This window comes from Elephantulus edwardii, unplaced genomic scaffold (genome assembly GCF_000299155.1).
Source record: "Elephantulus edwardii isolate Elephantulus edwardi_28Jun2011 unplaced genomic scaffold, EleEdw1.0 scaffold00019, whole genome shotgun sequence".
NCBI classification, from domain to species: domain Eukaryota; kingdom Metazoa; phylum Chordata; class Mammalia; order Macroscelidea; family Macroscelididae; genus Elephantulus; species Elephantulus edwardii.
Window position 1 is genome coordinate 9,734,361 of NW_006399769.1, and position 18,448 is coordinate 9,752,808.

Below are 18,448 nucleotides of genomic sequence, written 5' to 3' on the forward strand. Positions count from 1 at the left end.
CCGCCCCGCCCCCGTGAGAGCCCGCCCCCTTTCGACTCCGGCAAGGACCTTGTCGGCCCATCTTGGTCCGTGGAGCGCTTGCGCAGTTCTTAAGGTGTTTTGGCACTGCCTGACTCTAATGAATGGAGGTCAGGGGAACGTGTACCCATATTTTCTACATATTCCAACCTCAACTTCCCATGCTGTTTTAGAGCTGTTTAGCCTCTCTTGGCCATAAAATCTAGATTTGTTGATGCTTGATATAGCTTAAGAAGGCATGTTTAAATTAGGCAATCTCTGGGCAGTCCGTTCCGCTGACTCAGGGTCCTGAGCTGAGGTTTGAGGCGGCAGCTAAGGAGGCAGGGTCTTTTCTTGGTGCGGTCGCCTAGGCAGCCTTTGGGAACGTGGATGCTGAAGATCATGTATTACAAGTTCAGTGGTTTCACACAGAAACTGGCAGTATCATGGGCTTCTGCTGCCTACAGCCCGCAGGTAGGGGTCGCGTCGCTAGACAGCAGGACTGGCCACCAGACCCCCTTCCCCGCAGCCAGTCGCCGGCTCCCCGAGCGCTTGTCCCCTTTAGCTTCGGGTCTGTTCACTGCTCCTTTTTGTAAAGCTAGTTTTGTGCGGAAGTTGGGTTTTGTTCTCCGGGCGTCAAGGTGACCCTAGGACCAGCGGGGACCTGACAGAGGCTGACGTTTTGTTCTGTTCCTCTCCATTTCTGTCACCTCTACGACCCAGAGGCCGCAGCAGACACTTAGGCGGGAATATTAACACCTGGGGCAGCCCTAAGAGCAGTACAGTGTGACCCGATGTAGGTGTCTCATGTGTCCCCTGCATGTCTGAGGGGGCCTAGACCATGCAGTCAGTGGGCAACGAGGTAATATACTTTCCCCATCTGTGAAGTGATTGAATGATCCCCATTATCTTGATGCTCAGAGAACGTCATTCACCTACCAGATGAGGTCAGGAAAGGTCATTCAGATTCTACCAGTTGCTTTAATTATACGGGCTTCTCCAAGTTAATTATTGTGAATTCTGTTGCATTTAGCATGGTTTTGTACCGTCCAGTGGGAACCAACTCATAGCAGATCCTCCAGTTTTTAGAGGCCATAAATAACTGGGGAGAAGATTACCGGTCTTTTCCCCCTGAGCAGCTGGTGGATTTGAATACAGTGCCTTTGAGCTGGCATTGGGGCTCCTTACCCACTAAGCCATCAGGGCTCCCTTCATTGTTGTTATGTGCTGTCAAGTCGCCTGCGACTCAGCAACCTTATGTACAACAACCCTAACCTGCTCTATCCTGTGTCAATCTTATTGTCTCTGACACACCTAGCTCCATTATTATCTCAGTCCCTGAATCAATCCATCTCATTGAGGGTCTTCCTTTCTTGCACTGTCCCTCCCCCCTCCCAAGCATGACGCCCCTTTTCAAGGACTGGTCCTTCCTAGAAACATGTCCAAAGTATGTCAGACGAATCTTCAGAATCCTTGCCTCGAAGGAGCAACGAGGTTTCACCCTTTCTAGCATGAACCTGTTTGTTTTCCTAGCAGGCCATGATAGTCAGTACTCTTCTCCAGCACTACAATGCAAAGACATCATTTATCCTTTTATTGTCCCTACTCATTGTCAAGCTTTCTGATGCATAGCAAGTAATTGCAAAGACTATGGCCTGGATCGTGTGCACTTTAGTCTCCAGACTTACATCATTGCTTTTCATTACTTTGGAGAGGTCTCGGACAGTGGAATTTACCAATGCAATTCCTTTTTTAATTTCTTGGCTGCTGGTACTAAGAGTGAGAGTAGTTTAAAACAACAACAACAAAAAAAAATTGAGCAGATGTACTGCATAAAAAGTAATGTTTCTTTGGAAATTGAGGCAGAGATGACATTTTAAGTTACAGATGAGTTGGAAGATAATTGGAATAATAAAGGACCCAGGTAGGATGGAAAGAATGTTCCATGATTATTGTTTTCCCTCTTTTTCTGTAGGGCCCTGCAGTTGCCTGAGGGAGATGATATTTAAGAATGATTTCAGTCTAAGATATGCTGTTAACTAAATTAAGAAGGGGATTTTTAAGTTGAGTGAGGTTGGGAGAAAAGGTCCAGGTGTAGTAATATTGAACTTTTGGTGGTGTGTTGTGTTGTGTTTGGTAGCAGCAAAAAAGAAAAGATGATAGATAGATAGTGGTAGGAACCTGTGCTGTAAACCCAAAAGCAAAGGCACAAGGTTCAAATCCAACAATTGGCTCCGTGGAAGAGGGATGGATAGTCTCCTCTATGGATTTACTGTCTCTGAAAACCCTCTGGACAGTCAGTTATGGATTGATTCTGACTCAAAGGCAAATAGCATATAAAGTACATCTATTTATACATATTACGCATATGTTTTATATATATACACACACACACACACACACACACACACACACACATAATATGTATATAGTACATACATAAATTCAGTGAAGAGCTCTAGGTGTCTTCAGCTTGGTGGTAGTAGAGTTTGTGATGGTGAAGTCACTTAAGGAGGGATTGACATTGGGAAGAAATGTGGGTGAATAAGAATAAGAGGGTGGAGTAGACATAAATTTCTCAGAAGAGCCATCTAAGATTAGAAGGAAAGGAGTTACGGTGTCTCTGAAAACAAATTGCTAACAAATTCTAAAGAAGGAATTATTAGTTATGTTACAGTGAATTTTTTTTTAGAGCTATAGAAGAATATCTAATTCTACAATAAAGAAAATGCAGTTTTCAGGGCACGGATCTCAAGTGTTATAATTCCTTGAGTTTTGATCCATACATACACTCTGTAACCCACACTTATATAAACCTATAGAGTTAGTAGTCTATCATCTTCAGCATGTCCCCTCTCCCAATCAGCCCTTGACTATCTTCCTATTGTGACTTCTAGCACCTTTAGTTAATTTTCCCACTATTTGAACTTCCCTTTGAGTGGATCCACCTAGTATGTTCTCTTCTAGTAAGACTTCTTTATCTCAGTATACTATTTTTGAGATTCATCCCTGCTACTTTTATTGGTACTTGTTAGGTGTCATCAAGTGTGACTCATAGCAACCCTGTGAACAGATCTGAACTCTTTCCTATCCTGTGTCATCTTTATATTTTTGTCATACTTGAGCCTATTGCCGCAGTCACTGTGTTAATCCATCACATTGAGGGTGTTCCTCTGTATCACTGACCCTTCACCTTTGCAGGCATGATTTCCCTTTCCAAGGAATAGCCCTTCCTAACAACCTCTGCCAAATGTGTGAGATGAAGCTTTGCCATGCAGCCTCTTAAGGAGCGCTCTGACTGCATTTTTTTTTTCCAAGACATTTATTTTTTTTGCTATCCATGGGATATTCAGTACTCTGCTTCAGCACCACAATCAAAGGTATCAAGAATTCTTCTGTCATATTTATTCATTGTCCAGCTCTTGGGTGCTATCAGGTGATTGAAAACACCTTGGCTTGAATCAGCCACACCTTGGTCTTTAACATTATCTCTCTTCAGCACTTTGGGGAGGTCCCACTGGATTACATCTCCTGACCCGACTGCTGGTACCAAGAATGTAGATTGTTGATCCCAGGAAGATGAAATGGTTGATAAACTCAGTCTTTATCAGTCATGATCTCTGCTGGCCCAGTGGTGAGAATTTTTTTCTCTTTTACTTTGAGATGCAGGTTGTAGTTTTCCAGTTAGTGCTCTCAGCAAGCAAAGTTGTATCATCTGCATAATATAGGTTAAGTCTTCCTCCGCTCCTGATACCACATTCTTTATAAAGTCCAACTTTTTGGATGAGTTACTCATACAAATTGAATAGTTATGGAGAAAGGATACAGTCCTAATGTACACGTTTCTTGATTTAAAACCATGCAGTTTCCTTGCTTTTTTTGGACAACAGCTTCTTGGTCTGCATATAGCTTTTGCATGAGCACAGCTAAATGTTCTAGGATTTCTATTCTTCTCATGATCTACATGGTCAAAATGTCTTTGCATTGTTAATAAAGCAGAAATAGATGTTCTCACTTATAGAATAGATTCTCTGCTTTCAGCCAGGCTCCATTTGACATCAGCAGTGATATCCCTGGTACTATGTCCTCTTCTAAACCCAACTTGAACTTCTGGCAGTTCTGTTTCAGTTCTGGCTGTTTTTGGATGATCTTCAGCAGTCATTAGTATAAGAATTGGTACTTTTAATTTCTAGGTCAGAATTTATTGTACAAATACTACTGTTCTTTTTGTGGTCATTGATTCTCCCTTCTTTTTTAAAAGATAGATTCTTTTTTAATAGAACTTTATCATAGTCTTGGCTTGTTGCACATTAAGGAAAAAGAAAAGAAATTTGTACTAAGAACTGACAAAGATTGGCAGTATAATTGCATAACTAATGTAGTGAAGGTTATCTTGAAATTCATTTGGTGCAGACACTTTCAAATTTCTGGCATCTCTTGAATTGTGTGTCTCTTGAGAATCTGAACTTCTTAACGATTTCTTAAACTGTTGAAAAAAGTGATATTGTGTAGGCTTTACATGAATTATAGATTTAGGAGTGATTGTGGCAGGTTTTCCCCAAAACTTCTGTAATTAAGAGTACTTCAACTTCTCCTTTTTTGGAAACATTAACACACTGTAATTGAGATGTTTGTCACTTACAGTATTATGTAACATGAATAACTTAATATGCTTGAACAGCCTAATATGAACAAATGACTTCTGTAATAATAGCACAGGTAGAGCTTTAGAAATCAGCTTGATGGCATGTAGTTTTCTGTGGTTGGTCGAAAAGCATTTTCCTTACCCTTTATCAACAGTAAATGGAGGCCTACAGAGCTCTGGTGTCCCAGTCCATAAAGAATTCTGGTGCTAACCCAGAACCAAATTGAAGCCAGTAAACACACGAGATGTTCAGTATTATCCAGTAACCCAAACTAGTTTCCTCTGAGTCATAGTGACGCTACAGGGTGTATCATCCGGTCAGGACCAACTCATAGCTGACCCGCCAGTGGGTTTTCAGAGGCATGGGAGGAAATTGCCTGTCTTTTTTCACGGAGCAGCTGGTGGATTTGAATTACCTGCCTTTGGGTTGTCAGCGCAACTCCTTACCACTAAGCCTTCCTACAGAGCATAGTAGAACTGTTTTCTAGAGATTCCAAGAGTGTAAATCTTTGTGGATGTAGACTGCCTCATCTTTCTGCATGATGCCTAGTGGTTTGAACCATTGACTTTTTGTTTAGCAGCCATATGCTGTGCAACTGTGACGCCTTATCAGTCATTCCAAAAAGCTTAGAGCCACTAAGTATATTCTGACCCAGAGCAATCCCCCTTCAAGTTTCCAGATGCTGTAAATCTTGCACAGCAGGCAATGGCCCATCTTTCTCCTTTGGAACAGCTGGTGTATTCAAACCACTGACCTTTTAGTTAGCAGTGCAACACAGTATGCCACCAGAGCTCCTTGCTGGCATTGTTGTTAGGTTCCATCAAGTCAAGAACCATTCAGAGCGACCCTATGAACAACAGATCTATACCCTGCACTATTCTGCAGCATCTTTATCATCTTGGGCATACTGAGTCCGTTGCCACAGTCCCAGTATCCATTCATTTCATTGGTGGTCTTGCTTTCTTTTCAAGTGTAATATCCTTTCCCAAGGAATAACTTCTCTTAACAACATGCCAGAAGAGTATGAGACAAAGTTTCAGCATTACTACCAGTTCCAGGGAACATGGTTGGAGGCCAGCACCTGCTCCATGGGAAGGCATTCTCCTTCCATATGATTTCCAGTCTCTCAGAACCTGCTGGAGGGTCAGTTATGACTTGGTTGTGACTCGATGGTACATGACAACAGTAATAGAACTCCTTAGAGAAATGCAAATCAAAACTGCCCCTTCATACCCACTACATTGCTACAGAGCTGTTGCTGATTGGTATGACCCACCCTCCATTGGATTTCTGAAGCTGTAAATTAATTGTGCTGGGGAGATTGCCCACTTTTCTCTTTCATAACCTAGTCTGTAGTGAGTTGCACGGCTAAACTCTAGGCCATGCCTCTGACCGTTTGAATCCAACAGTGGCTCCTGGGGTGGGAGGTGGGACGAATGAGCAATCTCTTCCCATTCAGTTTACAGCCTGACTTGACAGCAGTTAGTTCACACCCACTAGATTGAGCCTTAGACTAAAAGACCTGCTTGAGGGTGTGGCTTTAAAATCAATAATGGGGGCATGGGTCTGTGGGCTGGCCAGGGCCTGGGGCCTTTGAGTCTTCCTCCACTCTAACATAATTTTGTTAATTTTAGAATGAATTTTCTTTAAAAGACACTAATCATTTGTCTACTTGCTGTACTGAACAACTTGAAGTTGCTATGATGCTGAACACTGTTTCCATAGTCATGTCAAATACCATACTGATTACCCATTATGTAAAATGTTTCAGTGAACATCCAGATCAAGAGTGGCATCCACTTCCTAAACTAGTTGCCTCTGGAAATTGTACAAACTCTTATAAATGTACAGAAATTATGTTAATATATAACAAGTTCAAGTCTTTTGTGCAAAGCTTACTCCGAGTTGTTTTCAACTCAACACTTAACCACTGCTAAATGAGATTAGTGCAGTTATATCTGGAGGAACAGTCTTCCATTTTGCACATCACTCTGTCAATTTGCTGCACTGAGGTAACCTGGGTTTACTGTGATGCTGAACCTTGGGTATCAAATACCTTAATGGTTACCCATGGTGGACAGAGTTTGGTGGAGCTTCCAGTTGTAAAACAGGCTTGGAAGCAGGAATGGCATCCACTTCCTGAACCACTTGCTTCTGGAAACTATGAACTTGGAGAAACAATAGCTTTGGAAAGGCATTAGGTCTTTTGTTCATAGAATTGCTATGACTCCATGGCAATCAACAAAACAACAGAATGCCTATAATGAAGAATCCAGGACATAACAAGTGCTGATAAAGATGGGGGAAAGCTGGACTCCTGTATTACTGTTAGGAATGGTACAGCCACTTTGGAATATAGTCCGACAATATCTTCAGTACAAGTTGGTTTTACCTTATTTTTCCCCTTGGGAGCTATGGTGACCTAGTCCATGGGGAGTTGTGCTGCTGACTCAAAGGTGCCACCTCTCTAGCAGTTTAAATCCACCATTGACTCTGCAGGGGAAATATAGACAGTCTCCTGTGTGATTTATAAGCAGGGCATTTGTGAGTCAATTCCAGTTCACTGACAGGGAGAGACATTTTATCATTACTCAGCATATCTCCTACTTAGAAATTGTGGGAATATTGTTATTGTCGTTGTTAGGTGCCATTGAGTCATCTATGGCTCAGTGACCCCATGAACAACAGATCTGAACCTTGCCCTGTTGTGTACCTTCCTCACCGTCTTTGATATGCTTCAGTTCATTGTCACAGTCACTATGTCAGTCCATCTTGTTGGGTGCTGTCTTCCCTTCCGTTGACCCTCTACCTTTCTAAGCATGAAGTCTTTTTTCCAAGGACCAGCTCTTTTTGACAGCATTCCCAAAGTAGGTGAGATGAAGTTTCACCATCTTTGCCTTTCAGGAACACCCACCCCCGCCCCCACCCCCACCCCCGTTGCAAGTAGACTTGTTTGTTTTTTTGACAGTCTGTGGGATTTTCAGGACTCTTCTCCAACAACACAATTTAAAGGTCATTGATTCTTCTGTCATCCTTAGTCATTGTCCATCTTTCAGATGCGTAGGAAGTAATTGAAAAGACCATGGCATAGATCAGAAGCTCCTTAGTCTTTAAATTGATGTCTTTACTCTTTAGCACTTTGGAGAGGCCTTTGACAGCAGAGGAAAGGGGCTGCACAGGAATCATTGTGTTAGAATGTTTGTGGTGTGTGGAGGTAGATCATAAAGGACCTAAGGTGGTGGGCCTTAATTTTGTGAAAAGTAAATAGGGATTTACAAATAAATTTCATGGAGCTATTTGAGGGAGCTCTGGTGGCCTAGTGGTTAGAAGCTGTGCTGTCAACCTAAAGGCATGTGGTTCGAATCTACCAAGTCCACGGGAGAAAGGTGGGCAGTCTTCTCACATGATTTACAACTTCTGAAAAATCTGTTGGAGGGTCAGCTGTGAATTGATTCTGACTCATGGGCAACATTAGTGATTAGGATTTTGTCCAGGGTTGCAGTAAGGCTTTCCCCCCCCCCCCCCCCACTTTAGAAAAACTTGAGTTAAATGGTGAACCAAGCTTTGTGTCTAGAGGAATAGATGCTGTGACCAAAGTTAGCCATGAAAACTGAAAGTGGCAAAGCAGGAATGCCTGTTATACCCCAGAATAGTTTAGACCCTTCTGACTAGGAATGGAGAAAGGCAAAGATTGTGAAGATAAGAACTTGAAAATTTGACAGAGAGGTGCAGGAGGTGTATAGGTAGACTCCCATGGTGACAGGAGGAGAGGATGCTGGTGGCTTCCACAGAAGCGGACACTTCAGGAAGGCTTGTGGGGGCAACTGCAGAGCGAATTCTCAATATGCTTTCTGTGCTGTGACAGGTGACATGGAGATGGTGGTAGCTAGCTGGCAGTTACTGTTGTGGCATGAAACTTGTTTTTAGTCCTAACTCAAAGTAAAAGAATAACTTTTATCATTTAAAAAATTGACATTTCTTTGTTAGTAATATTTTGTTTTATTTATTCTTCTCACCAAACAGAAAAGAAAACTACTTTGGTCTAGTCAACGTAATATAAGAAGCTTGGTTACTTAAAAACAGTTAGGGAGCTCTGGTGGCCTAGTGAGAGGAGTTGCACTGTCTTCCCAAAGGTTGGTTTCGAATCCACCAGCTGCGCTAGGAGAAAGATGGGCAGTCTCCTCCCATGTAATTTACAGCCTCTGCAAACCTACTGAAAGGTCAGCTAGAGTCAGTTCTGACTCTGTAGCAATGAGCTGAGTTGAAGTTTTAAAAATTGGGAAATCTTAAATGGACTATTTACAAAAAATTCAAAATGTTGCAGTTGAATGGCTCTTACTTGATTTTTTAAGGTGTTACTGGGTCCCATCAAGTTGACTACAACACAGCGAGTCTGTGAACAACAGATCTGATCCTTGGCCTATCCTGCACCCTCTTCACAGTGTCAGTCACGCTCAGGCTTGTTGTAGTCACTGTACTAATTCATTGTGTTGAGGATCTTCCTCTTTCTCTGACCTTCTGCCTTTCCCAGCTTGATGGCTCTCCGAGGACTGGTTCCTACTGAGAACGTGCCCAGAGTATGTGTGATGAAGTTCTACCATCCTTGCCTCTAGGGAGCACTGTGGTTGGACTTCTTCACAAATCAGTTTCTGTCTTCTTTGGTTGTACATGGCATATCCAGTATTCTTTGCCAGCACCATACTTTAAGGCATCAGTTTTTCAGTCTTCCTTATTCATTGTTCAACTTTCAGATGCATAGGAGAGAGAGTTATCACTGGTAAGAAATTCACCATTAAAAGTAAAATCTAAAAACAACTATGAGATAGCATCTCACCCCAGTAAGAATAGCAAAACTGAACAGAACAACAAGCAACAAATGCTGGCGGGGCTGTGGAAAAACTGGAACCCTTATTCACTGTTGGTGGGAGTGTAAAATTGTGCAACCACTGTGGAAGGTGATATGGCACTTTCTCAAAAAGTTGGAAATAGACATACCATTTGACCCAGCAGTTCCACTACTGGGAATTTACCCTAAAGAAACCATAACTGCCACCCAAGCAGATATATGCATACCCATGTTTATTGTGGCTTTGTTCACAATAGCAAAGAGCTGGAAACAACCAAAGTGCCCATCAACAAATGAATGGATAGAGAAGCTGTGGTATATTCACACAGTGGAATACTATGCTGCATTGAAAAACAAGGAACTCATGAAATATTATGCACATTAGGCTGAGTAAAATATCTCAGTCACAAAAGGAGAAATATTGCATAGGACCACTGTTGTAAATTGGGACTGACATCAGGGTTGAGGTATGACAGAAAAGGAGGGGATGAATGATGTATATTGCATTGAAACAGATGAGGGAGAGAACTGTTTAAAAGGGATATATGAATGGGTATTCTTGTCATTACAGGATCCAGAGTGAGGGCTGCATAGTGGGGTGGACTTGAGGGAAGGGATTGCATAACAATGAAAGAGTTTTTCTTATTCTTTTCAAGGAGAAGAGTGAATTGGGGAGGGGGTGAACAGGGAGAAAAGCGCAACAATGAATGACTGGAAACCCTAAGTCTCTGTAAACTTTCATTAAAATTAATAAAAAATACTGGAGAAAAAAGAATTAAAAAAAGGTAAAATCTGTTATTCCTCCTTGTTACCCACAAGAACAGTGTTTGATTGTATTTGCACTGCAGCGGGGATGATTATGTCAATGCTGATTTTCAGGACTGGTTCTGTGCTATTCAGTTCTACTTTGTGCTGATGTTCCGCCCTGCCTTAGAATATATTTATGCATTCAACAAATAAGTATTGGAATGTCTATTTGCAGGAGTCATTTTTGTTGGGACATAGAGCAGTGATCAGCATATACCAAAACTGCCCTTGTAGAGCTTCTGTTGTAGTCCGGGGAGACACAGTAAACAAAGAAAAATGTATTAGATGTTGATAAGAAAGAAATAGGGAACCGCAGTGGGGAGGGCATGCAGTGTTAAAATGGTCTGTCAGGAAAGGTTGCACTGACAGAGTGACATCTGGGCAGAATCCCTGAGTAGAGGGAGGCTCCTGAAAGCAGAAGGAAGACCATTCTAGACTGAAGGAATGTGCCTGGTGCCAGAAAGGTGTAAGGAACTGGTCTTAGGTCACTGCCATCCAATGGTAACCTGCTCACAGTTGACCCTCCAGTGGGTTTTCAGAGATTGGAAATAGTAAAGGAGCAGAGTGCATTTTTTTTAGTAATATTTTTCATGTACATTGTATTTCATGCATGTACATTGTGTTCCATACAATTCTTCATTTCCATTATATTTCATTTATTTATCTTGTCCCTCTTTCTTTCAGGGAACAGCTGGTGGATTTGATAGCTCAACTCTTAACCACTAGTCTGCCAGTGCTTTCTGAAGAAGCATAAGGGAAGAGATTTACTCTGACTCCATTCCTATAAAAATAGGTTTCTTGTCCAGTCTGCACTTGAGAATTTTAAAGGCTGATGATTGTTGTTTGCTGACACTGAGTTGATCTCACTCATGGTGATGCTCCAGCAGGTTTCCTAGGCTATAAATCCTGTCTTTGTAGTTCTGAACCACTGGTGGATTTGAACCACTAGAGAATCTTGGCCTTTGGGTTGGCAGTGCACCTCCCTTCATACTACACTGCCAGAGCTGTGTAGGGGCTAATGATTATTTTCCATGGAGCATTGCAAACGTTGACTGTTTAAATTGTTAGAAAGTTTAATGGTGTGTACATAAAGTATCTCACCTTTTACCTTTGGGGCAAGACAGCTAAATTATTGATGTTGTGTACCATTGGGTCAGAACTGACCCATAGCTGACCTTCTGGTGGGTTTTCAGAGGTAGTTAATTGCGTAGTGGGAGATTGCTCATCCTTTTCCGCGGAGCAACTTGGTGGACTTGAACTGCGTGCCTTTGGGATTCCGGTGCAGCTTCTTGCCACTAGGCCACCAGTGCTCCCAATTATTGGTGGTGGTGGTTATGTGCTGTCGAGTCGCTTGCGACTCATAGCGACCCTATGTACAACAGCCCTAAACCCTGCTCTATTCTGTGCCAATCACACTGCCTCTGACACGCCCATCCCGATTACCCCAGTCACTGAATCAGTCTGCCCCAGCTTTATGGAGTATCTGTAACTTGGACTGGGTTTAATTATTTTATTAAAGTATCTCCCTAGTAGCTTCCCTCTTAACTCACATGTTCAGAGTTGTGAGGAGAAAATTTAGTGGCATTTTGAAGTTTGTGTAGGAATTTGGGAAAAAATGCTTATAATAAATGAAAAAAATCAGGATACAGGATTTAGTGCAGAGAAGATAAAGCTGCATATGTAAAAAGATTGGCAAATGCACAGTTCATAGTAATTGAAGGGATAAGATGATGAGAACAAAAGGAAATTTGTTCCCATCATCTGTCTTATAATTTTACAGTATTAAAATTCTATCTCATACTTTTACAGTATCATAAATGGAAATATTTAAAGCTGTTTAGATGGTTGATACTCCTCTCTTCAGATGATAATGTTCAAAAACTTTGCAGTAGTTTTGAATCATTTGATGGGTGAATAAACACAAAGCAATTAGGTGTGTAATCCCTTCTAAAAATGCTCTCGCTTTAGTCCTGTCAAAACATGAATTTAATTTTAAACCATTTTTGGAATGCTTGGTAGGAAAAGTTTTTAAAATTTTGCATTCAAGGGGAAATGATTCTTAGGAGAAAAATACAATGAGCTCACAAAATGATTGAGGGTGTCTAAAATTCTGGAACTCGATTCATTTTAGCTTTGCTATCTCAGTAGTTGTGTAGGAGGACTGTGAGTTGGAATCAGCTGGACGGCAGTTCTTGTTATGTTCTGAGGTGCTGTTGAGTCAACTCTGACTCGTGGCGACCCTATGAACAACAAACAGATCTGAACCTTGCCCTGTCCTGAGCCATCCTCGCTGTCTCTGGATACACCTGACGCCATTGCCACAATCACTATCAGTCCATCTCATCCAGGGTCTTCCTCTCCTGTTTTGTCCCTCTACCCCTATAAGTGTGAAGTCCCTCTCCAAGGACTGGCCCCTTCCTCACCACATGCCCAAACTATGTGAGACAGAGCTTCACAATCCTTGTCTCCAAGGAGCAACTTAGTTTCACCCTCTCCAGGATGGACCTGTTTGTTCTCCTAGCAGTTCAGTACTCTTCTCCAGCGCCACAGCTCAAAGGCATCAACTCCTCTTCTATCATCCTTAGTCATTGTCCAGCTCTCTGATGCAGAGCAGGTAATTGAGAAGATTGGTTTGGATCAGGTGCAAATACTAAATGTAGGTGATTTATTAAATCCTGGTCAAACTTTTCTTGTAAATGACTTATTTTTAGTAGTTGATGGATGTGAAGTTTGTGGTGGTAGTGATGGAATATATAAAAGCCAAGCTGCTAGACTTTAGAGAGATTTGAATTTCAAAATTTGTCCAGTTTTAGCTTTATGATTTTAGCATCTTACCTTCTTTCATTTAAATTTTTTTCTTCTGGGAAAATGGGGGGGAAAAAGTAACATCTCCATAATGTTCTCAGGATTAAAAGAAAAATACCTATGAAATATTAGACTTGCACGTACTGAGGGCTTGATAGAGATCGGCTGCTTCTACTCCATAACACTGTGGTAGTGCCAGTTTTGTTTGTGGAGTTCTGGTTTAGAGTACGTGCTCCATGATGTATGTTGAATGAGTGGTTGCAGTGCAGAGAAAAAGGCCGGGACTCATCTCCATCCTCTGCACTATAGCAGAACAAATCAGCCGTGTTTACTTTAGTACATTTTTGTTACCCTTTTGCCCTCTTGGTGGGAATAATGTTGATGTTTTCAGTCTGTGATCTTTAGAATATCCTGCTGCCATCATGGAGCTGGTTTTGACTCTTAGAGACCCTCTCTTGGGTTTCTGAGGCTGTAAAGCTCACCGGTTGATCCTGTCGGTTTTCTCCCAGAGGAGCATCTCGTGTTGAACCACTCCCATCTCAGCAGCCTGATTACTGGCCCTGTATCACCGGGGCTCCTTGCTCTTCAGAAGAGCAAGTCAATTAAATGTCGATTTGGATTCCTTTGAAGAAATTAAAAACCAAAAGTTTCACGACTGTATTACATTGGGTTTAAAAAGGTTTCCTTTTTTGTTTTTAAAAGGAATAGACTAGACTTGTACGCTGCTTCTCAGTTAAAAAAAATTTCTTTTTGATTGCAGAACTCCCTATTTTAATCTGCAGATATTTTGGGAGACTCACCTTTATGTTTTTCCCCATAGGTTTACACTTTGAGAGAGAACCAGACTTCCCCTAGTTTCATTTTAAACCTGCATGCCTGCCTGTCCTTGTCCTGTGACCAAGAGTACTGAGACACCAAATGTATGATGATTTCAAATCCCATTGAGATTCAGTTCATTGAATACCTGCTGTAGCATCTTAAGCACCCAATAGTTACTTCAAACAGCCCTTTCAGGGAACACTGGTCGTCCAGTGGTTAAAGTTCTCTGCTGTAAATTAGAAAATCTCAGCAGTTCAAACCTGTCAGCTGTTCTACAGCATCAAGGTAAAGATTCCCAGCCGTGGAAGTCCTGAGGGCAGTCTGTCCTACAGGGTTGTAGGCATCTGAACAGATGACAGGACAGTGGGGTCTTGTTTTGCCATCCTTTTCATGGTAGGGACCGCTTTTAATTACTGGCAGCATTTCACACAGAAGAAAACAGGTTTCCTTATTATTTTTATTATATCTTAATAAGTTTTTAATGCTAGAAAGTTCAGCTGTTTTACTGTAACTGTTTTGGTTTTTCATCCTGGAAAACAGGTTTCTTACAGTTGCGGACACTTTTAGATTGAGAGAATCGTCTTACTCTGTGTGTGTGTGTGTGTGTGTGTGTGTGAGAGAGAGAGAGTGTGTGTGTGTGTGTCTGAGGTTCTGGAGTCAGACTCCACGTTACTACAGAAGCTCATCTAGAGAGGCAGGATGGCTGGGTTGGGCTGAATCTCTAATTCCCACAGAGCACAAGTGTTTTATAGGATTATAGAATGGCCATCTCTGGATGCTCTTTTGCTTGCTTACCCTGCCAGTCTTAATTCAAAGAATTTTTGACAGGCATTGCTCTGCACAGTTTCAGAAATTGGCCCCTGCACAGTGGGGTTGAAGGACCGCCTCCACAACTTTGGATAGCAGGCTCCTGGAAAGATTCGTTCAGATGCCCAGGTGTTAGGTGCTCTCAAGTCGAATACGACTCATGCTGACCCTGTGAACAACAGTTCTGAACCCTGTCCTATCCTGTGCCGTCCTCACAAACTCTGACACAGGGGGGCCCATTGCTGCAGTCACTGGGTAAATCCACCTGGTTGAGGGTGGTCCTCTCCTTTACTGTCCCGCCATAATGTCCCTCTTCAAGGAATATAGCCTCTCCAGCACCATACTCCAAGTATGTGACATGAAGCACTTTGGCTTCAGATGCCCAGACATATTTAGTTTGACATTTTTCTTTCTTTCTTCAGGGTTTAAAGCCTGTGGTTTCCAAAGAAGCACCGCCTATCATATTTGCCACGCCAACTAAGCTGACTTCCAATCCTGCATATGATTATACTAGGAAAAATAATGTTCCAGAACTGCAAAGGTTTTTCCAGGTGAGGAAAAATACTAGAAGACCCTGGAACACTCCTTGAAAGGCTTGAAAACTCCTTGGAAGCCCCATGGCTTGCACTAGATCACCCTTGCTTTCCCCTTTCTCTCTGCTTAAGTAGAACTTTCTTTTTTAAAATTTTTAAAATTTTTTTTTTTATTTTTTGTGTGTGTACTATCAAATTGGATCTGACTGGTACAGGATAAGTAGAACTTTCTTGACCTTAGTTTGCATCCTAAACTGGTGGATCTCTTTATAGGAAGAAACTTACGCTTCCCTAGTTGCAAGCATATTTTTTAATTTTTTTTCATTGGTGGAGGAAGTGGTAACATGGTAGCATGTCTAGTGACACTAATTATAGATCTATTTTTATATACATGACTAGTGGTTGTAGTGACTTCTGGCAGTAGGTTTTCCTTTTGGATTTTTTCTTGGTTGATAAAATTTATTGAGGTTTGTTGTTGTTCAGTGCCATCAAGTCATAGGTGACTCATAGCGACCCTATGAACGAAAGTCCTCAAACACTTGCATGACTTTCATCCTTTCTTCAGGTTCATAGGGTTTCATAGGGAGGCAAGCTATTTACGGAAGTAGATGTCACTCCTTCCAAGCTTGTTTTAATCGGGAAGCTCCACCAAACACTGTCAAACATGGGTGACCATACATGGGTCACCATTATCACATTTGACACATTAGTAACTCAGTAAAACCAGAGGAATCCTTCTTGGGTTTGCAAATCCACGGAGAAGTTAGCACAGGAATTTAAAATATGAGTAAAATTAGATGCACTGGTAAGATGAATGACACCTTAGGACCTGAACAAGTCTTGGGTGCAGTTCAGGGGCAGCTTTAGCTGTTGCTAGAACATAGCCCACCTTCTAGCTCAAAGGCTACTCCTCAGAGCAGCCTCAAAGACTCATCCTGATCAGGGTCTTGCTTGGATACAGTGTGCTTATTTTCATCACTTTAATCCCCTTTTTATCTGATAAGACTTGGGAGGAGATTTGGGGTCATGGCAGAGAGGGAAAAGATTTGGGAGACTGTGAAACAGTGGATTACATATTTTATAGAGCCTCACAATTGAACCAGGGCTTAGCTTGGTGGAAAGAAGGCAGTTGAATACAAAATCCTGAACCTTTTCATTGACCTGCTATGCTCAGACTTCATCCTTATACGAACAGAAGTCGAACTATGGGGGGTGGGGGGGGAGGGGACGTGGGAATTGTATACTAATGAAGGAATTTTTTTTTTCTCTTCGGAGGGGGAAGTGAGCTGGTGGGGAGGGGTGGGCACGGAGAAAAGTGCGGCAATGAATGAATGGAAATCCAAAACCTCTGTAAATGTCTATTAAAATTAATAATGATAATAATAATAAAAATTTAAAAAAAAAGTCGAACTAGATAATAACCAGCATTTCACTTTGTGTTTGATGGCCTTTCCCCACTGCATGTTGATGGATCAGTTACAGAGTAGCTATTTTGTTCTCTCTTCACCTGATATGTAAGCTTTCTTCTTGGAGATGATGCTTACACTTGCCAACCATGGACTTGTTTTATTCTTTCTAGAAATCCGATGGTGTGCCCGTCCACCTCAAGCGAGGCCTGCCGGACCAGATGCTTTACCGAACCACCATGGCCCTGACACTGGGGGGCACCATCTACTGCCTCATCGCTCTCTACCTGGCCTCGCAGCCGCGGAACAAATGAGCCAGGCTGTGGAGGACTGTTTTGCTTTTGGCATAAAACCCTTTGATTTTTTTTTTTTATTTTTACTATTTCTTTTAATTTTTAAAAAAATTTGGATGAGTTATATAATATTTTTTGTAAGAAAAATGATAAGATTATGAGGATGTTTTGCTTTATGAAATGGCCTGTGGTCTGTTAGAGTTCATTTCTTTAAAGAAATGATGTGGATCTTCACGTCGGGGACCCTGGTTTCCCTGGGGTGCCAGATGAAGGCTGCACACAGACTTAATGGCAGTGTGTGCTGGGTATGTGTTGGGAGTGTGGAGTGCAGGGCCCTTTCTGGATCTGACCACATAAGGAAGACAGAGGCCAAGGCCGGTGCGTGAAATGAGGGCTGGGAGTTCCTAGCCACCTGGGGATTTTCCCGTCTCCAGGTGTAATATTAGTGAAAATTGTTTGCAGCCTACCTCTGTTTGTGGGCCATTTGTTTCAAAGGGTTATTCGTTTCATCTCAGATCTTATTGAAATTTCCTGTGTAATTATTATGTATTTATTCCACCGTGGGAACAGAGAACACCTGTTTAGTGTTGCACTTTAGACTGAAGTCTGTTTTACTAATGCAGCTGTGCCACAGATTCTCCTCAACTTTTAAAAATGTTATGGCTTTAAATGATAATTTATTTTGGCTGCGGAATAAATATGTGAATGAAAAATTTCAGCTTTGAAGTTCTCTTAAATTAAGTAAACTTTCAGAATAATTTCAGAAAGTGAAAGGCATTTTACACCTGAGTCTAATTTTTTTTTAATTAGGCACCAGGTAATCTTTACAAAACGATACCTCAGAATCATAGAACAGGAGGTTAATGACATGTTGATGGCTACCATATGGATTCTTAGAAGAACTTGCTTGTCCCTTAGTGAAAGGTGCCTGTGAGGCAGTTCGTTATATGTTAATTTCTTGTGTTGTCATTATTGGTAGATTACTGGTAGTTATTCCTGTAATAGTTTTGAAACGATAGAATTTTATTGTCTGTAAAATGGTAGTCCGTACTTGCTATGGACAACTAACTGAAGATAGTACAGTGTTTGAATATACCCAGTAGCACTGTTGGGAAGCCATTTTTTGTCTGCATTTCTACACTTTTGTTCTCTGGTGTTTTCACCAGTTTTTAAAAAATTTTAAATTGTAGAAATACTGCACGAATACTATACTGCACATCTGGGTAGCTTTCTTGTAGATTAGTTAGCAAGCAGAATGTTGTTATCTTTGCTTTCTCGTGGTTTCTTATATAATGTATGTATGTGCATTTATATTTGCTGACTCCTTTAAGATTAAGTTATAGAATGATAGTAAATCAAGTATAAATGCTTGGGAGATTTCACCTGATATTTTCCTGGAATGGGAATCCCAGAACACTTGATCGTTCTAATGCGAAACTTATACTTGGACCAGGAGGCAGTCGTCAGAACAGAGCAAGGGAACACTGCA

The 18,448-nt window shown here is 41.6% G+C and overlaps 1 protein-coding gene across 1 annotated transcript; it reads left to right on the forward strand.

Annotated features, from left to right (window-relative positions):
* Window positions 1-399: 399 nt before the first annotated feature.
* On the forward strand, window positions 400-16,980 carry LOC102863171 (cytochrome c oxidase subunit 7A-related protein, mitochondrial-like). The gene is made up of 3 exons (XM_006882326.1): window positions 400-471; window positions 15,150-15,278; window positions 16,840-16,980. The coding sequence occupies exons 1-3, from the start codon at window positions 400-402 to the stop codon at window positions 16,978-16,980; spliced, it is 342 nt and encodes a 113-aa protein (XP_006882388.1).
* The last annotated feature ends 1,468 nt before the right edge of the window (window positions 16,981-18,448 follow it).

Coding starts and splice junctions, on each gene's coding strand:
- LOC102863171 (XM_006882326.1), top strand. CDS start 400: ATGTATTACAAGTTCAGTGGTTTCACACAGAAACTGGCAGTATCATGG. Junction 472..15,149: donor CTGCTGCCTACAGCCCGCAG/GTAGGGGTCGCG, acceptor TTCTTTCTTCAG/GGTTTAAAGCCTGTGGTTTC. Junction 15,279..16,839: donor AACTGCAAAGGTTTTTCCAG/GTGAGGAAAAAT, acceptor TATTCTTTCTAG/AAATCCGATGGTGTGCCCGT.